Here is a 25438-nt window from a genome sequence, read left to right as displayed (position 1 = left end):
TGAAGTACGGCTTTAGCAGTACACTACAGGACTGCATCACTTATGTGCAGCGGCACGTGTTGTAAATAAATCATGCAGCTCCAGCCTTCATCAACAACATGACTTCAGCCAAAGTGAAGAAAATACACAGAGAATAAGTCACACACTCGACCTGTTTTATTGCAAGGATTGAACCCAGTACAAACCACACATTGTAAACACAGACTTTTAAACATTTGGCATTTTCTTCAATGATGAACATTTGTGTATAAGCAGGACAGAACAAAGGGAAGGCAATAAAAGATGGATGTGTGGGGTGTGTGACATATTTACAGTGTTGTTACGCTGTTGTTTTTGCTTTACGTGTCATTGTGCTGTAAATCACAAGAAGGACTATGTTATGACATGTAAAATATTTTTTGCACTTCTTCCACCAACTCTGTTTATATTATTCTGGCTCTGTTGTTAAAAAAAAAAAAACTTAGAATGTAAGTACTCTGCCCCTTCATGGTGCAATGTGTAGGTAGTCAGTAAATGGAGCAATAAGAGGGGTGTGATGTCAGATTAAAAAAAAAATCCGCATATCTGAGTTTCAACTCATAAAATTGCCAGAAAAAAAAACAAAACAACACGCGTTCCCTGAGATTCACAATTTATGAATTGTAATAAAATAAAAACTCACAAATTTATGAAGAAAAACTGGTATTCTCTGAGATTATAAAGTCATATATTTTTAAAAAATTTTTTGGGGGGGGGGGGGACATTAAAACATGAGGGAGAAAAAAAAAACACATTTTCTGCGAGATTGGAAATGATAGATTTACAAAACGCCAACCCCCCTCCCCCGTCATACTCTCATTTATAAGGAAAATAACTAAAATATTCACTGAAAGTTATTAATGTCAAAAAATCACAAATGTATGAGGAAAAACCAAGATATTGTCTGAGATTATGTAAAGTCATAATTCTGCAAAAAAAAAAAAACAAAAACAAAAAAAAAAAACAGAAAAGGGGGAGGGGCTCAGATATTCTTTGTGATTACAAAACCACAAATTTGTAAGAAGGATCTTACAAATGTAGGAGGAGAAAAAAATATTCTGAAATAATGTCTCAGATTATTAACTCCTAAACTTTGAGGGGGAAAAAAGTACAAATTTACCAGGAAAAACCTGGATATTATCTGCTCAGGGATTGTCTGAAACTAAAGTTCCAAATCTATGAGGAAAAAATAGTGAAGAGGTTCTTTTGCTTGGTATTGTAACAAACATCATATTTGGTACATTGCACAGCAGCACATAAGACACGTAATTACACCCAGTAACACATTATAATTGTGACTATTATTACACAGCCACATAGGCATAGGACGGGCAGATTTCATAGGGGGTGAGGGGGGCTCTCATCCAGCTTTGGGTCTCAAAATACAGAGAAGATGCATGAGCTCTTTAATACCCTGTACATTTCTTATTAAATCTAATTTCCTCAAATTAAAAGCTAATTAAAGTACATATTATGATCTAACATTTTAAATTATTTATTTATGGCAACACTAACAATCTTATCGTGAGAACAGAAAAACTGGCAATATTGAACAATGCAATTAATCAATATTCTATGATAATATTAAAGAAATCAATATATTCCTGCCTTTTCACCTGGCAAAGATATCTGACTCACAAAACTGCACAGCTGTCACACTATAGAACATAAATGTCTTCAGTCTTCTAGTGCACAAAAATGACGTCTGTACTGAAAAATATATCTGGGCTACTGTGAAGAAATGAGACAATATTCAGGGTAAAGTATCAGAGACCCAGTACTTCCAATTTCAGCAAGATTTCCCAGCTTGCGGTCAGTTTCAAGATTTTTATAAATTTCCTTTTTAGTCTTTTAAAGTCTTTTGTCTGAGTGCTAATGGTTCACAAACAGAGTGCCATTTGTCACATTTTTTGAAAAGTGTGGCTAGTAGATGCTAGTTGCAATCGAAGATATTGAGCGTTACAGCTGTCCAGGGTCGACCTCTCCTAATATTTAAAAGATGATCAAAATACAACACACTACAGGCAGCTGTAGACTATACTGTGGCCTAGATAAGAAATAACTGCTTCTAATAATGTATGACTTAGTGCAGTTGAAATCTTGCCCGGTAGTTACAAAAGTACCTCCAATGCTAAAAGTATGACATTTATTCATATTCATTTGACTGGATCTGAGAAATTAAGTGAGTTACGGCTGTCCCCTGTTACTATCCTCAGTCTCCCCTATGGAATATACCTTGTTTATAATCCGGGTCATGGTGGAAGCAAAGCAAGCAGCTCCTCCCACACTTCCCTATCCTCAGCCAAGTGCTGTAACACTTCCGGGGGGATCCTAAGATGTTCCCAAGCCAGCTGGGGAATATAATCTCTCCAGCATGTCCTAGTTTTTCCCCAGGGCCTCCTCCCGGTTGGACATGCCTGGAAGACCTCCTTAGGGAAATCGCCGTGGGGCATCCTCACCAGGTGCCGGAAACACCTCAACTGGCTCCTTTCAATACGTAGAAGCAGTGACTCTACTCCAAGTCCCTCCCGGATATCCAACGGAGGAATCTCATTTCTGCTACTTTTATCCGTGATCTTATCTTTCAGTCATTACCCAAAGCTCATGACCATAGGAGAATATGAGTGTAAATCAACTGGTAAATTGAAAGCCTCGCCTTTTGGCTCAGCTCCTTCTTCACCACAACGGTCCGGTACAGCGTCCATAAAATTTCAGACACCGCCCCAATCCATCTATCAATGTCACCCTCCATCTTGCCCCTCTCATGAACAAGACCCTGAGATATTTAAACTCCTTCACTTGTGGCAGTAACTCTCCCCTGACCCAGAGGGGACAAGCTACCATTTTCCAACAGAGGACCATGGTCTCATATTTGGAGGTGCTGATTCTCACCCCAGTTGCTTCATACTCGGCCTCAAACCTGCTCAGTGCTCAACAGAGGTCACCACCTGTTGAAGCCAACAAAACCACATCATTTGCAAAAAGCAGAGATGTAACTCTGAGGTCACCAAACTGGACACCCTCCAGTCCCTGACTGTGCCTTGAAATCCTGTCCTTGAATATCACCAACATGACTGGTGGCAAGGGGCAGCCCTTGTGGAGTCCAACACCCACCAGAAATAGGTCTGAAGTAATGGCGAGAATGTGGACACAGCTCCTACTCTGGTGACATAGAGATCGGATCGCACATTGCAGACGAGGGACCCGTTCATACACCTTTTCCAAATCCACAAAACACATGTAGACTGGTTGGTCATACGGCAGAGACCTTTCTAATATCCTTGCAAAGGGAGTCTGTAGAGCAGAGGTCTTCAACTCATTCCACAAAGGGCCGACATCACTTTAACATCACTTTGAGCAGATGGAATCAGTTACTCAGTGAAATCACCTGGTGGAGTGGGTGATTGCAAAGAAAACCTGCACCCTCTCAGCCCTTTCTGGAATGAGTTGAAGACCTCTGCTGTAGAGGGTCTGCTGCACTGCTTTTCTGGCAGTGGACAGTGGCAAATACCCACAGGGACTGACGCACCAAATCCATTCTTTCTGTAAATCACTGTTAAACTGCTGATCTGACATACATCAGGCTGCTTATATGGACAAGACTGTTTCCATTTTGTATGTTGTTTCATTTTCCAAGTGATGCCGCCAGTCGAAGCAGCATGGATTCACTGTTATGAAGACACCGCTCTCTAGTGTTGATATTGTGAAGTGCACAATGTTGATCTGACACCATACAATACAGGCCGCAGGTTAGTGGGTGCTCTGGTTTATGGTCTCAGTCTATGTTCACCTTATTACCTGCTGTATGGAGGTAGTGTTTTCTGTCTCTTTGCAGGCTTCACCTTGAGGAGGAGTTGGCTAGATTTCTGGCAGGTGTTCACCCTGGATAATTATAATAGTTTTGTAATGTTGATTTGTCAAAATGGCGCCACAGTCATCCACTGGCAGAGCTATGCACTTTGCGAGCAATCAAATGATCTATATTAAACTATGTGTTATGTACTTTATTAAACAACTTCAAAGGGAAGAAATGACAGTGAGTGTTCAATATTTATCCTGTTTTATTTATCCTGTTTCTGCACTCTGTAACACTCCATGTCAGAATGGATTAGCTGTATCTAACCAGAATCCAAAATAAACACAAGCGAGACAAAAGCTTGAAAAAGCAACTTGACCATATGTAATATCTTGACGAAGGGTTTCAAACTTGGTCAACACGATCACCTCACAAAGGCCTCAGATGAGTTCAACGTTGGGCTGATTTTGATTGTATGTCCACTAGGGGGTAGAGTTTCCTTGTCAACATGATATTCTGTTGAAACTTGGTCTACATTCTATTACTCGGACCCAGTGGAGCAGATAACTATAACAATCATGCATTTTACCAAAAAACACATAGACATTACTCTTGGAAAAAAAAAAAAACAGTTGACCACTTGAATTTTCAATCGGCAGCCAGGTAGGGAATCACCTGAAGAATTATACAGGGGTCAAAATTAAAAGATACTCCAATCATATCATGAAATATACCGCATTATTTGTCTGATCACAAAGATTCCAAAAAGGTATAATTTGGACTATCTGTGACTGAATGTTATGGAGTTATGGGGTAAAAACAGCAGGAATTGTAACAAAGGTCAATTTCAGTTTGTACAGGGGTCAAAAGTTAAAGTTGGTAAAAAGTGATGCAGATTATTGTTTTAGTTAATAGAGTTTTCAAAAGGAATAGTCTGCACCATGATTCATGCTTAGTTTTCATGTTACGGGGTAACACGTCACATGTCTTAGAATCCAGTGGACGTCGACATTGTTTGACCTTTACTATGGAGACCAAACATTCAACACAGTCAAAACTATTTCATTTATTACTGATTTGTGGGAACTGGGGGGATATGTCATCTCCTGATCAAAGTCAATGAATTGCACCTCAATTTTCTCCCAAACAAAACATATCTCATTAATTTAGATCTCAAATACAGGCCTATAGTTACTTACATTTGTGTGAAGTTCTTAAAGATAATACAAAACTAACCTGCTTTGGTTTTGCCTTGACTCTTGGTTGACATTGTTGAGAGTACTGTAACACTGTAGATAAACAGAACAGTAACACTGTGGAAAAATAGTACAGTAACAGTGTAGATTAACGGTACAGTAACAATGTGGAATAACAGTAAAATAACACTGTAAATTAACAGTACAGTAGCACTGTAGATTAATAGTACAGTAACAATGTGGAATAACAGTACACTAACAGTAGATTAACAGTACAGTAACACTGTGGAATAACAGTACAGTAACACTGCAGATTAATTGTACAGTAACACTGTGGAATAACAGTACACTAACAGTAGATTAACAGTACAGTAACACTGCAGATTAACAGTACAGTAACACTGCAGATTAACAGTAAAGTAACACTGCAGATTAATTGTACAGTAACACTGTGGAATAACAGTACACTAACAGTAGATTAACAGTACAGTAACACTGCAGATTAACAGTACAGTAACACTGCAGATTAATTGTACAGTAACACTGTGGAATAACAGTACACTAACACTGCAGATTAACAGTACAGTAACACTGCAGATTAACAGTAAAGTAACACTGTAAATTAACAGTACAGTAGCACTGTAGATTAATAGTACAGTAACACTGCAGAATAACAGTACAATAGAACTGTGACATAACAGTACTGTAACACTGTAGATTAACAGTACAGTAACACTGGAAAAATAGTACAGTAACACTGTAGATTAACAGTACAGTAACACTGCAGATTAACAGTAAAGTAACACTGTAAATTAACAGTACAGTAGCACTGTAGATTAATAGTACAGTAACACTGTGGAATAACAGTACAATAAAACTGTGACATAACAGTACTGTAACACTGTAGATAAACAGAACAGTAACACTGTGGAAAAATAGTACAGTAACAGTGTAGATTAACGGTACAGTAACAATGTGGAATAAGTAACACTGTGGAATAACAGTACAATAGAACCGTGACATAACAGCACTATAACACTGTAGATAAACAGTACAGTAACACTGGAAAAATAGTACAGTAACACTGTAGATTAACAGTACAGTAACAATATGGAATAAGTAACACTGTGGAATAACAGTACACTAACACTAGATTAACAGTACAGCAACACTGTGGAATAATAGTCCAGTGTATATGTGTGTGTGTGTTTTAATTCTGATGTGTGCCATTATTACGTTCAGCTTGTAATAATTGTGGATTAATTGTATTTTTGTCTGAGATGATTGGGTGGGAAGAAATTTCATTGCGCTTGTTGTAATGACAATCAATCAATCAATCAATCAATCAATCAATCAATCAATCTATCTATCTATCTATCTATCTATCTATCTATCTATCTATCTATCTATCTATCTATCTATCTATCTATCTATCTATCTATCTATCTATCTATCTATCTATCTATCTATCTATCTATCTATCTATCTATCTATCTATCTATCTATCTATCTATCTATCTATCTATCTATCTATCTATCTATCTATCTATCTATCTATCGTACCCAGTAATGCTGTAGAATAACAGTATAGCAACTGTGGAATAACAGTGCAGTAACAATGTGGAATAACAGTATAGTAACACTGTAAAATAACAGTGCAGTAACAATGTGGAATAACAGTATAGTAACACTGTAAAATAACAGTACAGTAGATTAGATATACTTTATACTTTATTGATCTCACAATGGAGAAATTACGTTTACACTCCAGTTACCTCAGACAGCAATTAGTCCACAATTATTACTTGTTTACCATAATAATGGCACACATCAGAATTAAAGACAGCACATACACATTTGACATTGCTTATTTACACTAAATTTGAAGAAGTCCGTTATCCGAATTGAGGCAAGTGGGTGAAGGCCACGCAGCAACCCTGAGTTGCGCCACCATCAGCTTGGGGGGGACGTGGGCTTGCAGCTAAAACTGCACCGCCACCACCAAAGGGAAAAGGAATGACGATAAGCAGGTGCCGGAAAGGGTAGGTGTTGATGGGGGAAGGAGGGGGTGGGGGAGGTAATGGAACATGCTTCAGTCCTGTGAAAAGGAGTTTATTGTCTTTGTGAGATGAGATAAGAAACAGCCAATGTTCCCCAGGCCGAAACAAATCCCTCTGGAGGGAAAACAGTCGGGCAATTGACCTTCAGTCTTGCTAAGCCTGTAATGTTATTGTTAACAGCAGTGAAATCACTTTTTAACAGTTCCACTTGCACAACCAAATCCCAATTATGAATTATGAACTTGCCAACCTCGTTAATCATGACGGACAAGCGAGGGGCCGTGGTTCTTGATGCCACCGTCTTGCCAATTTTCCGGTAGATCAGGGCAGCACATAAGCCAAAAAGTACCAGCCCTGCTACCATGATACCAAAAATGAATAAATCCTCCAGGTCTTCAACAGAGAAAGGCGCCAAGCATGCAACACGCCAAGAACTCCAGGAGTCGAGGACATAGCCCACAGGATACGTTCCATCTGGGCAGGTAGGATCCCCCGGTCCTGACCTTCTTGTAGAAAAAATGGTGTCAATAGCATTCAGAGGCCAGCTGATCAATTCCATGGTTAATCCAATAGTAGTCCAATAGATCCAGAATCCAATACAATTTGAGGAATTCACAGTCTGGTGAAGTAGGGACTTGAAGATTAAAACAGAGAACAGAGATAAGGGAGAGTGGAGGAGATGCCACCTCCCTCGTCGGAGTCCCAAGCTATATAGTGACACTGTAATATAACAGTATAGTAACACTTTGGAATATCAGTGCAGTAACACTGTAAAATAACAATTTCAATTTATTTTCATTTATATAGCGCCAAATCACAGGAAGGTTGCCTCAAGGCGCTTCACACAAGTAAGGTCTAACCTTACCAACCCCTAGAGCAACAGTGGTAAGGAAAAACCCGTCTGAGGAAGAAACCTCAAGCAGACCAGACTCAAAGGGGTGACCCTCTGCTTGGGCCATGCTACAGACACAAATTACAGAACAATTCACAAAACGAACATACAGGAAATGTTGCCGGTGCACAGGATTTTTCTTTATCTAGAATTTAAAGTCGAGGCCATGGCACGCTCTGTTTTTAAATGAATTTAAAAAGCATAGTAACATACTATTCCAGTATGCTAGCCATACATGTGTCTTAAGTCTCCACAGAGTCTCACTGTTTTATTGACGCAGGGAGATCATTCCACAGAACAGGGGCAGAGTAAGCTCTGTGACCTGCAGACTTTTTATTCACTCTAGGGACACTAAATAGTCCTGCACCTTGAGAAAGCAAAGCCCGGGCCGGTACGTAGGGTTTAATTAGGTCAGCTAGGTAGGGAGGTGCCAGTCTGTGAACAATTTTATAGACTAGTAGCAGAACCTTAAAATCTGATCTCACTGGGACAGGAAGAGATGCCAAAATAGGTGTAATGTGATCGAACGTTCTGCTTCAAGTCAAAACTGGCAGCAGCATTTTGAACCAATTGGAGAGCCCTAATGCTGGACTGCGGTAAACCAGAAAATAGAACACTGCAGTAGTCCAATCTAGAAGAGATAAACGCATGAATCAGGGTCTCAGCATCAGCCATAGACAGGATGGGATGAACAGTATAGTAACACTGTGGAATAACAGTACAATAACACTGTAGAATATCAGTGCAGTAACACTGTAAAACAGCAGTATTATAACACAGTGGAATAACAGTATAAAGCTGTATCTGTCAGTAGTTTACTGTAAATTAACAAGGATTATTTTACAGTGTATATTTACCTTTTGTTTGTTTCCTTTCCTCTTCTTTTCTCGTTTTCCTAAACTGTGAATCTGATAGTTTTGACCTTTTTTGTTCTCTTCATTCAATTTCAATTCATTACATTTTTATAGCACCAAATCACAACAAAGCTTCTTCAAGGCACTTCACACAGGTAAGGTCTAACCTTACCAACCCCTCGAGCAAGCACAGTAAAACAACACTGTAGATTAACAATACACCAACACAGATGTGTTCATCTGCACTTATTTGGTACTTGCAGATTAACAGACTTATTCCACAGTGTTACTTTACTGTTAATCTGCAGTGTTACTGTACTGTTAATCTACTGTTAGTGTACTGTTATTCCACAGTGTTACTGTACTATTAATCTACAGTGCTACTGTACTGTTAATTTACAGTGTTACTTTACTGTTAATCTGCAGTGTTACTGTACTGTTAATCTGCAGTGTTAGTGTACTGTTATTCCACAGTGTTACTGTACTGTTAATCTACTGTTAGTGTACTGTTATTCCACAGTGTTACTGTACAATTAATCTGCAGTGTTACTGTACTGTTAATCTGCAGTGTTAGTGTGCTGTTATTCCACAGTGTTACTGTACTGTTAATCTACTGTTACTGTACTGTTATTCCACAGTGTTACTGTACTATTAATCTACAGTGCTACTGTACTGTTAATTTACAGTGTTACTTTACTGTTAATCTACTGTTAGTGTACTGTTATTCCACAGTGTTACTGTACTATTAATCTACAGTGCTACTGTACTGTTAATTTACAGTGTTACTTTACTGTTATTCCACAGTGTTACTGTACTGTTAATCTACTGTTAGTGTACTGTTATTCCACATTGTTACTGTACTATTAATCTACAGTGCTACTGTACTGTTAATTTACAGTGTTATTTTACTGTTAATCTGCAGTGTTACTGTACTATTTTTCCAGTGTTACTGTACTGTTTATCTACAGTGTTACAGTGCTGTTATGTCACAGTTCTATTGTACTGTTATTCCACAGTGTTACTTATTCCACATTGTTACTGTACCATTAATCTACACTGTTACTGTACTATTTTTCCACAGTGTTACAGTACTGTTATGTCACAGTTCTATTGTACTGTTATTCCACAGTGTTACTTATTCCACATTGTTACTGTACCGTTAATCTACACTGTTACTGTACTATTTTTCCACAGTGTTACTGTTCTGTTTATCTACAGTGTTACAGTACTGTTATCTCACAGTTTTATTGTACTGTTATTCCACAGTGTTACTGTACTATTAATCTACAGTGCTACTGTACTGTTAATTTACAGTGTTACTTTACTGTTAATCTGCAGTGTTACTGTACTGTTAATCTACTGTTAGTGTACTGTTATTCCACAGTGTTACTGTACTATTAATCTGCAGTGTTACTGTACTGTTAATCTGCAGAGTTAGTGTACTGTTATTCCACAGTGTTACTGTACTGTTAATCTACTGTTAGTGTACTGCTATTCCACAGTGTTACTGTACTGTTAATCTACAGTGCTACTGTACTGTTAATTTACAGTGTTACTTTACTGTTAATCTACTGTTAGTGTACTGTTATTCCACAGTGTTACTGTACTATTAATCTACAGTGCTACTGTACTGTTAATTTACAGTGTTACTTTACTGTTATTCCACAGTGTTACTGTACTATTAATCTACAGTGTTGCTGTACTGTTAATCTACTGTTAGTGTACTGTTATTCCACAGTGTTACTGTACTATTAATCTACAGTGCTACTGTACTGTTAATTTACAATGTTATTTTACTGTTAATCTGCAGTGTTAGTGTACTGTTAATCTGCAGTGTTACTGTAATAGTAATCTACAGTGTTACTGTACTATTAATCTACAGTGCTACTGTACTGTTAATTTACAGTGTTATTTTACTCTTAATCTGCAGTGTTAGTGTACTGTTATCCCACAGTGTTACTGTACTATTAATCTACAGTGTTACTGTACTGTTATTCCACAGTGTTACTGTACTGTTAATCTAGTGTTAGTGTACTGTTATTACACAGTGTTACTGTACTATTAATCTACAGTGTTACTGTACTGTTATTCCCTAGTGTTACTATACTGTTAATATAGTGTTACTGCACTGTTATTCTACAGTGTTACTATACTGTTAATGTATAACAGAAACCTTCACAATTGTAAAACAGATCCCGGAACATATGTACAAAAAAATACATGGCAAAACAAACAATAACGGTGCACACAGGGAAACAAACAAGACCATGAGGGGCAGGACCCTCAGACACGGAAGAGCTGTCAAACGCCGCACACAGCTGTCAGGCATAGCCATGGCAACTGCACAGCCGAGGGAGAGGAGTATAAGACAGAGAGACACAATACACACACACACACACACACACACACACACACACACACACACACACACACACACACACACACACACACACACACACACACACACACACACACACATGCGCCCATGCACACCAAGGGAAATGGACACGAAGGGTGAAGGCCCTATCACACCTTGATTATTTAGCCTGTGTATGCTAACTTTATTAAAAACACTGGCACATGCTGGCATACATCTAATAAATTAATGCATCTGTCACACCTTGACCATGCACCATGCAGTATAGATGGTGGCCCATAGATCATCAGGATAGGATCTTAATCTCTATATTTGGTCAAAGCTGTCAAGCTTTATGGGGCAGTGACGATTGCGTGAGAAATCCTGTATGTAGAAATGACCACACAGCTAACGTCTGAATCAGCACCGAATGACTCAAGCTGCTGATTTATGTCAATCATGAAAAAAAATTTAAAAAATAGAAGGCGCAAACCACAATTTAACAGAACTGAAAGTACCGCCAGACTATTTTGCTTGAAAATAACATCATGCAACTAGACGTTTTAACCACAGCGATGTCAGAGGTGCTTTTCTTCCTGCATTCCTGTACAGAGTCAGAGGCGTGTTCAGACAAAGTGTGAGGGAGGGAGGAATCTACTGACAGCCAAGAAGCGGTTGTAACACACTGAGCAAAGCCACAGAAGGTGTGGCCTGGCGGCACAGCGTGCAGGTAGAAAAGGCCTGATCAGTGCATGTACGTGTGTCACTAAGGTGAATATACGATGACACCTACACTCCTGCTTTGCATCCTCGTTTTACAAACTTCGCTGCAGCCCTCAGGTAAGTCACAGGTAACATTACCTCCACTTAGTGAAACTAATTCATAACTAAAGTGCAGCTTTACTAAAAAGCCAGACATAGCACGTCAAATACATGAATGTCGACATGAATCTATCATTTAACTGTCCGTAGTGTCACTATGGATATCGTATATTGCTCGTGGGTTTTTGTGGTTAAATTACTCATAATGAAACATATCATTACATTACTTATTGTACATTTAGAGTGAGTGTAGCTTTGCAAGAGAAGTGTATTTCACCAGGCTGGTGTGTTTCCAGTGGTGCTGCTGCACAATTGTTTTTACTTTGTAGACACTCTTTGAGCATCTGATACAGATGGAAAAGCGCTATATAAATGCAGTCCATTTCCATTTATGGTCTTGTGGACTTTGGATCACAACAAAGCCACGCCCCTGTCAGGTGTCTGTGTGTATCCAGCACACAGGTAAACATGACCCAGTGTGACTTGCTGTTTGGGAATTGCCGGATTTTGTTAAGAGGTTATATACACAGGAACATCTTGTAAGGACGGAGAGACTTCAACTCTTCATTTCGTCAGCGGCGTTAAAGCTGCCTTTGATGCTGCTGCAATAAGTTGTGACACTTTGTGAGATTATGTGGAAATCAATCAATCAATCAAACTTTATTTATAGAGCACTTTTCATACAATTAAATGCAACACAGAGTGCTTCACAAAGTAAAAACAGTACCGTTGAACTATCGATCCACGTAAAAACATCAACCCACAAAAATCCACGTCGTACACACCACCGCTCACCACACACACACGCACATTAAAAGAATAAGAGAATAAAAGGCAATAACAATTTAAACAAGATAATAAAAAATTAACATTAATTAAAGGCTAAACTAAAAAGATAAGTCTTGAGCCTATTTTTAAAAACCTGAACATTCTCTACAGCCCTGAGCCCCTCCGGCAGACTACTATGTCCACTTCAGTACATGTTTCTCACGTTCCATTTTGACCTTTCCATGATGTGTTTCTCTCGTTCCATTTTGAGGGCTACATGATGTTTATCATTTTTCATCATTGTTTCTCGCATTCTGATTTGACAACTTCATAATGTCTTTTTTGCGTTCTGATTTGACTGCTTCATTACTTGTTTCTCACGTTCAGTTTTGACTGCTTCATTACATGTGTTTCTCACACTCCGTATTTACCGCTTTGTTACGTGTTGCTCACATGCCATCTTCACCGTTTTGTTGCACGTTTCTCACATTCCATTTTGACCATGTTCTTACATGTTTCTCACATTCTGTCTTGACCATTTTGTTGCACGTGTTTCATCAGTATTTTGCAACAATAAGGTTGTGAAGATCTTGAGAGTGCTCTTTGCTTTTACCCATCATGCCATGTTTCTTGTGTGACACCTTGGTAATGAGACACCTTTTTATAGGCCATCAGTTGGGACTGAACAAGATGATATTTATTTGTACTGAATAAGAGGCAGCATTCTTTTCTAATTACTGACAGATTTCAGCTGGTGTCTTGGCTTTCCATGTCTTTTTCCACATGTCTTTCTTCAGGTGTTCAATACCTTTTCTCTGAGTCATTTTACATTATTATGCATAACTTAATTTATGTACACCTAAGGTTTGAGTTCTTTGCATCTATGGATTACTTGGGTGGGTTTGTTACTGACATCTGGTGAAAATTGTGTCATGTCAATAGTGCCTTTAGAAATATATTTACTGAGAAAAATGGTGACGTATTCAATACTTATTATTGCTTGCTCTTGCTTGCCTCTACTGGTGGTTGGCTCTCACTGCGGTATTGTATCACTTCCTGTTCCGGAGCACAGCGGTGTTTTTCTGTATCTGTTAGCTGTTTAATCTGTGCAGTTAGATTGATCTAGTTACCTAGATTACGATTTGTTTCCCAGTGTAATCTTTACGTGCCTTAACTAAAGCACTCCTTCTGCTGAATCACCTCTAAATTATTTACACATTATTCACTTTGCGTGTTTTTAGGAATCCGCTAGCTTAGCGTAGCTACTAGCTCTTAGCCGATTTAGCATGGCGGCTTCTCCTGTCTCTCCTGCACTTTTCTGCTCTGGGTGTGAAATGTTTAGTTATTCCTCGGCCTCCTTTAGCAGTAATGGTACTTGTAATAAGTGTAGCTTATTCGTAGCTTTGGAGGCCAGGCTGGGCGAATTGGAGACTCGGCTCCGCACCGTGGAAAATTCTACAGCTAGCCAGGCCCCTGTAGTCGGTGCGGACCAAGGTAGCTTAGCCGCCGTTAGTTACCCCCTGGCAGATCCCGAGCAGCCGGGAAAGCAGGCTGACTGGGTGACTGTGAGGAGGAAGCGTAGCCCTAAACAGAAGCCCCGTGTACACCGCCAACCCGTTCACATCTCTAACTGTTTTTCCCCACTTGACGACACACCCGCCGAGGATCAAACTCTGGTTATTGGCGACTCTGTTTTGCGAAATGTGAAGTTAGCGACACCAGCAACTATAGTCAATTGTCTTCCGGGGGCCAGAGCAGGCGACATTGAAGGAAATTTGAAACTGCTGGCTAAGGCTAAGCGTAAATTTGGTAAGATTGTAATTCACGTCGGCAGTAATGACACCCGGTTACGCCAATCGGAGGTCACTAAAATTAACATTAAATCGGTGTGTAACTTTGCAAAAACAATGTCGGACTCTGTAGTTTTCTCTGGGCCCCTCCCCAATCAGACCGGGAGTGACATGTTTAGCCGCATGTTCTCCTTGAATTGCTGGCTGTCTGAGTGGTGTCCAAAAAATGAGGTGGGCTTCATAGATAATTGGCAAAGCTTCTGGGGAAAACCTGGTCTTGTTAGGAGAGACGGCATCCATCCCACTTTGGATGGAGCAGCTCTCATTTCTAGAAATCTGGCCAATTTTCTTAAATCCTCCAAACCGTGACTATCCAGGGTTGGGACCAGGAAGCAGAGTTGTAGTCTTACACACCTCTCTGCAGCTTCTCTCCCCCTGCCATCCCCTCATTACCCCATCCCCGTAGAGACGGTGCCTGCTCCCAGACTACCAATAACCAGCAAAAATCTATTTAAGCATAAAAATTCAAAAAGAAAAAATAATATAGCACCTTCAACTGCACCACAGACTAAAACAGTTAAATGTGGTCTATTAAACATTAGGTCTCTCTCTTCTAAGTCCCTGTTGGTAAATGATATAATAATTGATCAACATATTGATTTATTCTGCCTTACAGAAACCTGGTTACAGCAGGATGAATATGTTAGTTTAAATGAGTCAACACCCCCGAGTCACACTAACTGTCAGAATGCTCGTAGCACGGGCCGGGGCGGAGGATTAGCAGCAATCTTCCATTCCAGCTTATTAATTAATCAAAAACCCAGACAGAGCTTTAATTCATTTGAAAGCTTGACTCTTAGTCTTGTCCATCCAAATTGGAAGTCCCAAAAACCAGTTTTATTTGTTATTATCTATCGTCCACCTGGTCGTTACTGTGAGTTTCTCTGTGAATTTTCAGACCTTTTGTCTGACTTAGTGCTTGGCTCAGATAAGATAATTATAGTGGGCGATTTTAACATCCACACAGATGCTGAGAATGACAGCCTCAACACTGCATTTAATCTATTATTAGACTCTATTGGCTTTGCTCAAAAAGTAAATGAGTCCACCCACCACTTTAATCATATCTTAGATCTTGTTCTGACTTATGGTATGGAAATAGAAGACTTAACAGTATTCCCTGAAAACTCCCTTCTGTCTGATCATTTCTTAATAACATTTACATTTACTCTGATGGACTACCCAGCAGTGGGGAATAAGTTTCATTACACTAGAAGTCTTTCAGAAAGCGCTGTAACTAGGTTTAAGGATATGATTCCTTCTTTATGTTCTCTAATGCCATATACCAACACAGTGCAGAGTAGCTACCTAAACTCTGTAAGTGAGATAGAGTATCTCGTCAATAGTTTTACATCCTCATTGAAGACAACTTTGGATGCTGTAGCTCCTCTAAAAAAGAGAGCTTTAAATCAGAAGTGCCTGACTCCGTGGTATAACTCACAAACCCGTAGCTTAAAGCAGATAACCCGTAAGTTGGAGAGGAAATGGCGTCTCACTAATTTAGAAGATCTTCACTTAGCCTGGAAAAAGAGTCTGTTGCTCTATAAAAAAGCCCTCCGTAAAGCTAGGACATCTTTCTACTCATCACTAATTGAAGAAAATAAGAACAACCCCAGGTTTCTTTTCAGCACTGTAGCCAGGCTGACAAAGAGTCAGAGCTCTATTGAGCTGAGTATTCCATTAACTTTAACTAGTAATGACTTCATGACTTTCTTTGCTAACAAAATTTTAACTATTAGAGAAAAAATTACTCATAACCATCCCAAAGACATATCGTTATTTTTGGCTGTTTTCAGTGATGCCGGTATTTGGTTAGACTCTTTCTCTCCGATTGTTCTGTCTGAGTTATTTTCATTAGTTACTTCATCCAAACCATCAACATGTTTATTAGACCCCATTCCTACCAGGCTGCTCAAGGAAGCCCTACCATTATTTAATGCTTCGATCTTAAATATGATCAATCTATCTTTGTTAGTTGGCTATGTACCACAGGCTTTTAAGGTGGCAGTAATTAAACCATTACTTAAAAAGCCATCACTTGACCCAGCTATCTTAGCTAATTATAGGCCAATCTCCAACCTTCCTTTTCTCTCAAAAATTCTTGAAAGGGTAGTTGTAAAACAGCTAACTGATCATCTGCAGAGGAATGGTCTATTTGAAGAGTTTCAGTCAGGTTTTAGAATTCATCATAGTACAGAAACAGCATTAGTGAAGGTTACAAATGATCTTCTTATGGCCTCGGACAGTGGACTCATCTCTGTGCTTGTTCTGTTAGACCTCAGTGCTGATTTTGATACTGTTGACCATAAAATTTTATTACAGAGATTAGAGCATGCCATAGGTATTAAAGGCACTGCGCTGCGGTGGTTTGAATCATATTTGTCTAATAGATTACAATTTGTTCATGTAAATGGGGAATCTTCTTCACAGACTAAAGTTAATTATGGAGTTCCACAAGGTTCTGTGCTAGGACCAATTTTATTCACTTTATACATGCTTCCCTTAGGCAGTATTATTAGACGGTATTGCTTAAATTTTCATTGTTATGCAGATGATACCCAGCTTTATCTATCCATGAAGCCAGAGGACACACACCAATTAGCTAAACTGCAGGATTGTCTTACAGACATAAAGACATGGATGACCTCTAATTTCCTGCTTTTAAACTCAGATGAATGAATGAATGAATGAAAATTGTTTATTTCGAACATTTGATACAACAACAATTACAAGATAGATCAGTAAAGACAACAACAAAAAAGTTCCTACTGTGTACCCAACATGTCCGAAAAGGGGTAGGGTGAAGCATCAGCTTATTTATCCCTACCCCTTCTTCCCCACAACCAGTAATACCCTTTGCCACATATACACATAAATTCCTACACACCTAAACCGATATCAATATATATATATATATACATATATATACACATACACATACATATACACATCAACATACATACACATATACATATATACACATATATATACACAAACATAAATATACACCTACACATACCTACTTACATACAAAATACTATATATTTACAAGCCGAAGCAAAAAACAAAAACACCCTAACCCTCATTACCCTTCCTCCTCCCTATACCCAGAAAAAAACATATTTTTGTACCGCTGTTTGAACTGGTTCATGCTTGGACATTGCTTGAGCCCCACTCCCAATCTGTTCCACATCCTCACCCCACAGACAGAAATACAGAAACCTTTTAATGTTGTTCGTGCCCACTGATGCTTTAAATTAAATTTCCCGCTCAGACTGTAATCCCCTGATCTGTTAAAAAACATATTTTTAATATTTGCTGGAAGTAAATTGTTTATTGCTTTATACACAATTTGTACTGTTTGAAAATGAACCAAGTCTGTGAATTTTAAGAATTTGGATTGTAAAAATAGTGGATTTGTATGATCTCTATAGCCGGTATTATGAATAATTCTTATAGCTCTTTTCTGCATTACTGATAGTGATTGTGTTGTACCTTTATAAGTATTACCCCATACCTCTGCACAGTACTGTAAATATGGTAAAACCAGTGAGCAGTAAAGAATGCGGAGTGAGTTGTGGTCCAGAATATGTTTCGCTTTGTTTAGAACTGAAATGCTTCTTGACAGTTTACTTTGTATATGTTTTATATGAGTCTTCCAGTTTATCTTATCATCTATTATCACCCCCAGAAACTTATTTTCATGTACCCTTTCAATATCTACCCCCTCGACTTGTAACTGAACCTGTATGTCTGTATTACAATAGCCAAATAACATGTATTTTGTTTTACTTAAGTTTAATGATAATTTATTTCTGTCAAACCATATTTTCAATTTTCCCATTTCTATACTGATCCTCCTCAGTAACTCCTGCAAATCCCCCCCTGAACAAAAAATGCTTGTGTCATCTGCAAATAATACTAATTTTAATATTTTGGAAACATTGACAATATCATTTATATAAATTAGAAACAGTTTTGGACCCAATACTGACCCCTGTGGGACGCCACAAGCATTGTCCAAGCATGATGATGTATATTCCCCCAACTTCACAAACTGTTTTCTGTTACTTAAGTAGCTTCTCACCCAGTGCAACACCAACCCCCTAATCCCATACTGTTCAAGTTTATTGATTAATATGTCATGATGAATTGTATCAAAAGCCTTTTTAAGGTCTATAAATATTCCAACTGAATGTAATTTGTGGTCTATGGCGTTTGTAATCTCCTCAACTGATTCTATTAATGCAAGTGATGTTGAACTATGTGCTCTGAATCCATATTGACTATCAGTAAGTAATTTATGTTTATTTATGAATTTGTCTAATCTATTATTGAATAACTTTTCTAATAATTTGGAAAATTGTGGAAGCAAAGAAACAGGTCTATAATTTGTGAAGTGGTGTCTATCCCCAGTCTTATACAGCGGCACAACCTTAGCTATTTTCATTTGATTGGGAAATTTACCGGTTTGAAATGATAAGTTACAGATGTATGTTAATGGTTCTACAATCCATTCAATGACCTGTTTTACCAAAACCATATCAGTTTAATTTAAATCGGTAGATGTTTTATATTTACAATTATTCACAATGTCTATAATTTCATTTCCATCCACTGCTGTGAGGAACATTGAACAGGGATTTCTTTCTATGAGATTATTATCCCAATCCTCAGGTTGGGAATCGGGAATTTTTTCTGCCAAGCTTGGTCCAATATTTACAAAAAAATTATTAAAACCGTTGACTACCTCATCCTTATTTTCCTTCTTGACATTATTATCAATGAAATACTGAGGGTAACTCTGTTTTTATTACCATTTTTGATAATGCTATTTAATATATCCCATATTCCTTTAATATTGTTTTTGTTATTATATAATATGTTACTATAATATTCCTTCCTACATACCGTATAATATTAGTTAATCTATTTTGTATTTCTTATATCTATTTTCTGCCTCTTTAGTCTTTAGTTTTATGAATTCTCTATACAGTGTATTTTTCTTATTACATGCATTTCGTAACCCTTTCGTCATCCATGGTCGAGCTTGGATTTTTTGTTTTCTGTAGTCTTGTTTAATTGGACAATTTTTATCATATAATGATGTAAATATTTGTAAAAAAGTTTCATATGCACTATCAACATCACTTTCACTGTATACCTTTTCCCAGTTTTGCTCCTGTAAATCCTTCTTTAGTGTGTTCATGTTTTCCTCTGTCCGCACTCGCCTGTATTTTATTTTCTCCTCTGGCTGATTCCGCCGATGGTTTCTATTATAAACGATGAAAACTGGTAGATGATCACTAATGTCATTGATTCAGATAAAACTGAAGTTATTGTACTTGGCCCCACAAATCTTAGAAACATGGTGTCTAACCAGATCCTTGCTCTGGATGGCATTACCCTGACCTCTAGTAATACTGTGAGAAATCTTGGAGTCATTTTTGATCAGGATATGTCATTCAAAGCGCATATTAAACAAATATGTAGGACTGCTTTTTTGCATTTACGCAATATCTCTAAAATCAGAAAGGTCTTGTCTCAGAGTGATGCTGAAAAACTAATTCATGCATTTATTTCCTCTAGGCTGGACTATTGTAATTCATTATTATCAGGTTGTCCTAAAAGTTCCCTAAAAAGCCTTCAGTTAATTCAAAATGCTGCAGCTAGAGTACTGACGGGGACTAGAAGGAGAGAGCATATCTCACCCATATTGGCCTCTCTTCATTGGCTTCCTGTTAATTCTAGAATATCATTTAAAATTCTTCTTCTTACTTATAAGGTTTTGAATAATCAGGTCCCATCTTATCTTAGGGACCTCATAGTACCATATCACCCCAATAGGGCGCTTCGCTCTCAGACTGCAGGCTTACTTGTAGTTCCTAGGGTTTGTAAGAGTAGAATGGGAGGCAGAGCCTTCAGCTTTCAGGCTCCTCTCCTGTGGAACCAGCTCCCAATTCAGATCAGGGAGACAGACACCCTCTCTACTTTTAAGATTAGGCTTAAAACTTTCCTTTTTGCTAAAGCTTATAGTTAGGGCTGGATCAGGTGACCCTGAACCATCCTTAGTTATGCTGCTATAGACGTAGACTGCTGGGGGGTTCCCATGATGCACTGTTTCTTTCTCTTTTTGCTCTGTATGCACCACTCTGCATTTAATCATTAGTGATCGATCTCTGCTCCCCTCCACAGCATGTCTTTTTCCTGGTTCTCTCCCTCAGCCCCAACCAGTCCCAGCAGAAGACTGCCCCTCCCTGAGCCTGGTTCTGCTGGAGGTTTCTTCCTGTTAAAAGGGAGTTTTTCCTTCCCACTGTAGCCAAGTGCTTGCTCACAGGGGGTCGTTTTGACCGTTGGGGTTTTACATAATTATTGTATGGCTTTTGCCTTACAATATAAAGCGCCTTGGGGCAACTGTTTGTTGTGATTTGGCGCTATATAAAAAAATTGATTGATTGATTGATTGATTGATTATATATATATATATATATATATATATATATATATATATATATATATATATATATATACGAGGTCTATTAGAAAAGTATCCAACCTTATTAAAAAAAAAACATATGGATTTGAATCACGTATGCTTGCGTGAGCCAACCTTGAACCTTCATGCGCATGCGTGATTTTTTTCACGCCTGTCGGTTGCGTCATTCGCCTGTGAGCAGGCTTTGAGTGAGGAGTGGTCCACCCCCTCTGCGGATTTTCATTGTCAGGGAAATGGCTGAGAGACTGCTGCTTTACTTGATCAAATTTTTTTTAGAAACTGAGGCACATCCATGTGGACACCATTCGAGAAATTCAGGTGGTTTTTGGTGAAAATTTTATGGGCTTCAAAGACATTAAGGGATGTTACTGTCGCTTTAAGGATGGCCCACAGCAGCTGTGGGGCGCACCGCGCTCCAGCTGCCATCGACAGGCTGAACAACCATTTCATTTCTAAACGGATCGCTCTGTGGATCCGTGACCATCGTGTGCACTTTCTCTGGTTATCACAAGAGCTGGACATCAACCATTTTCCTGCAGATTTCACTTTTAACAAGAGATTTTGTCGTGGAAAGCCGAGTGGACGCTTCGTGCGTCATGATGGACTCGCTGCTGGACCGACACAAAACCACCTCCATTTTGGTCTCACAGGATGGCTTTGAGATGGCATTCAGACAGCTGTCGGTGGTTTTTCAGTTGAGTGATTATCCAAGAAATTGTGGATGTGCCTGGACATGCCAGAACATGTTCTGTGATGCTTCATCACGGCGTTGCTTTGCGCGTCCCGGATAAAACACAGCGTCCAGTTTGGAAATGAACAGCACATTCCACTGTTACAGGAGTTTTTTGTCATGGAAAGGAGTGGACGCTTCGCGCGTCACGACGGCAAGCGAGACAAAGAACACCTCCGTTTCGGAATGCCAGAAGGACAAGCTGGGACATGTCCACCTCTGCACAATTTCTCTGATACTCACTCGACTGGTAAGCACTGAAAGGCATGTCCCAGCTTGTCTCAGAAGAGATTCCCACAGGAGGGGTGGACCACTCCTCACTCAAAGCTAGCCCACAGGCGAATGACTTAACCGACAGGCGTGAAAAAACTCTCACATGCCCATGAGGGTTCAAGGTTGGCTGTTGTAATCACACGTGATTCAAATCCATATAGTTTTTGAAAAAAATAAAAAGGTCCGATACTTTTCTAACAGACCTCGTATATATATATATATATATATATATATATATATATATTATTATATATATCATATATATATATATATACTGTGTTGAATGAATGACTGTACATTTACATCTCTACTAACATTTACATCTCTACTAATAATGTAACAAAAACATGGGTTCAATGTATTTCTGACATTCCATCTTGGCTGCTTCATTTCATACATTTCTCACTTTCCGTTTTGAGCGATTTGATACATGGATTTTTCATGTTTGCCTGTTGCTATTTCTATCCCTTAGCATCCATGTCCTGCCAGACATTGTAAGCACTATAGGATGCCAAGTATTGTGTAAGTCTTCACTGTTCGTGCTATAATCCTTTCATTGTTAATTCTTTGCATAACTGAGCTTCAGGTAGTCTGTTTATACTGTAAACACTTCATATTAATCATCTTGTCATGGTTTGATAGGAGCCAGTAACACAAAATCCAGCAATTACACATGAATTACTGTAACGTCTGGTTGCTCATTTGAAACACCAGAGGGCAGGTAATCTGGCAACTCTCTGATGTGTCTTAGCCTCAACAACCCTGAATAAATACTGTGAATATCTGCAAGTCTTAAAGTGCTCATGTTGTTGACCTGCAGTTGTTAAGATGTTGTTTAAAGTCTACTTCATTGTTCCCACCAAGGGGTCAATGTTCTGTCCGCATGAGATACGTGAGAAATGTTAGCTTTAAGATATTACAAACAGAAAAGAAGAAAACCCTTTCTTTACTTTTGTTTTTCCAACTAATTCAACCCAAGATCAGACAAAGGTGGATGATATGGAAAAGGGGCAGGGTGGGGGGCGGGTCAAGGAGGCTTTGATTCTTAAAATATACTTTGACTTTTGTTTCATTGGACAGGGGCAATTAATTCTAAATGTAAGGCTTAAAGCTAGGGTAGGTAACTCTGTTCAGAAACACTTTTTGTTATATTGGGTGAAATGGTCCGTCTATCCAAACAGTAATCAATACATTAAGTATTCAGAAAAAGGAACGAAAAAATCAGAGTTCTGTAGCAGCTGTAGGATCGATAAACTCCGACCAGTATAAGCCCCGTGGTCCGCTCCTCAAAAAACAATCAGATGCCTTCATGTCTAGTTCTTCCCATGCTCACGTCACCAGGCTCAATAAATCAATATATATGGCTTTGTAATGTAATACAGTGATAGAGCAGCCACCATGGCACACCAGAATTTTTTTTTTTCAGGCCTCGTGGACACTCCCGCGATATTTTTGGCTCCTGCATGTCCTGCGTGTCCTGTGCCTTTCAGTCCAGCCGCTCCTCTGCCCTGCTGAGTCCCACAGTCAGATGCATGTTTAAGTTTGTGGGGGCGTGGTTTTGGAGGGAGCACTGACAGGATAGGGGGGAGGGGGTGAAACCTAGAGGAGGTGCAACTTTCAAATCTTCCTAGCTCTCTTGCTAGCTTTCCAGGACTACCAACTGTAGCTTTAAATCGCTGTTTTTACAGCTAGCTTTATCAAGACAAGTCAGAAGATGGATAAATCAACATTTCCAAGTCATGGAATATTTGAGTCAATTTTAGTCTTTTTCACATGATAGCATGAAGCTGTTTCAACACTGTTAGACAAAAGACTCTTAGGGTGGAAATATACTTACTAATCATGTGTTCACATTGACAACTGGCGTTAATTTCTGAGGATGTGCACAACCGATGCACCAAAAGGGCACAGAATACATAAGACAGTCATCATGCTTTCACTAGTAAGTCCCTTTGGCTGCTCCCTTGTTTGCACTCGGGGTCGCCACAGCAAATCCAAGGTGGATCTGCAAGTTGATTTGGCACAGGTTTTACGCCGGATGCCCTTCCTGATGCAACTCCACCTTACATGGAGAAATGTGGCAGGGGTGGGATTTGAACCCAAAACCTTCTGCACTGAAACCAAGCGCATTAACCACTTGGCCACCACATGCTTTCACTAAACTGTAGTTAATAGGAAGTATATCTCTGCCCTAAGGATGGCTGTGCATGAAAATCCTAGTCTGCCAGCAACTAGATAATCTGGCACCAATCATAATGCATTTAAATTCATTTTAATCATCCTTCTTCCTCATTTTGATAGTTGGTTTCAACTTCAACAGTGCCTTTGACCATGTTCAAGTCAAGTCTGGGAGCATGCATACACCACACCGTGTAACTGTCTTGGGTCCTGGATGGCAACTACCCAGGCAAACAACCAGTCCATCCCATGTCCTCAAACATAGCTCTCTGTGAAATGTGGGCTTCCCTTGGCCTTCTCCAGCCACTGGGGTCCCCAACATTTAATGAGTACTTGAACATGTGTAGTTAGTGAAGTGGCCAGTGATGGTATAAACCAAAGAGGTTATATATAAAAACCTCTTATATATAACCTCTTTGGTATAAACTCAGTTTTACCACAATTGAACATTAACTGGAACTCACATTACATCAGGATGGCTTCACATGTTTTGGGGATACACCAGTCACAGAAAGGTTTGACCACATATCTACTTAATCATATCTGTCATTTTGTTTAAAATAAATACGTGAATAAAAATCCAAGCACAGTGTTTTTCAAAAACTCATTTTTCGCTCTGAGGAATGAACTTGTGGCAAGAAGTTAGAGCAGAATTGTTAAACCTTAGGGCTGGGATGGCCGCATGTAGCCTAGTTTGTTCTGCTAATGAGACACAGTAAACAAGAAGTTTTAAAACTCTGAGGTACAGGTTCTTCAAGCACCTAATCTTGCATTTTGAAAGCTCCAGCTTACTCAGAGAAATGTTGAACAGAAACACCTGTTGTTGACTAAATGATTTCCCTGGTTTAGGGCCCCTTCACACATAAGACGATTGAAGCCGACGAGCGCACAAAGGAGGAATTGCATGCTATTTGTGAAAAATCTGAGCTGCCTCTAACGCCTCGTATACCTGTTACTACAACAAGGGGAGGTGATTGGTCTAGTGGTTAAGTGTTGGGCTTGAGACCAGAGGATCCTTGGTTCAAATCCCAGCCTGACTGGAAAATCACTAAGGGCCCTTGGGCAAGGTCCTTAATCCCCTAGTTGCTCCCGGTGTGTAGTGAGCGCCTTGTATGGCAGCACCCTGACATCGGGGTGAATGTGAGGCAT

General features: G+C 39.1%; 1 protein-coding gene and 1 long non-coding RNA gene across 2 annotated transcripts in view; one reads left to right on the top strand and one right to left on the bottom strand.

The window, feature by feature from the left end:
- Window positions 1–325: 325 nt before the first annotated feature.
- Window positions 326–25382, bottom strand: LOC117511077. Its single transcript, XR_004560877.1, has 3 exons — window positions 25249–25382; window positions 7313–7320; window positions 326–336 (listed from the first exon to the last, which is right to left on the bottom strand). It is a non-coding gene; the product is annotated as an uncharacterized LOC117511077 (long non-coding RNA).
- Window positions 11867–25438, top strand: part of adam28 (ADAM metallopeptidase domain 28) — a 59446-nt gene continuing 45874 nt past the window's right edge. Inside the window, exon 1 of the mRNA XM_034171034.1 lies at window positions 11867–12012. Coding sequence (XP_034026925.1) covers window positions 11955–12012 — 58 coding nt within the window. The 5' untranslated portion in view covers window positions 11867–11954. The remainder of the gene's footprint in view (window positions 12013–25438) is intronic.

The sequence above is a fragment of the Thalassophryne amazonica genome, chromosome 5, assembly GCF_902500255.1.
Source record: "Thalassophryne amazonica chromosome 5, fThaAma1.1, whole genome shotgun sequence".
Taxonomy (NCBI): Eukaryota; Metazoa; Chordata; class Actinopteri; order Batrachoidiformes; family Batrachoididae; genus Thalassophryne; species Thalassophryne amazonica.
The sequence above is the reverse complement of the archived record's forward strand: the minus strand, read 5'-3'. Positions and strand labels throughout refer to the sequence as shown.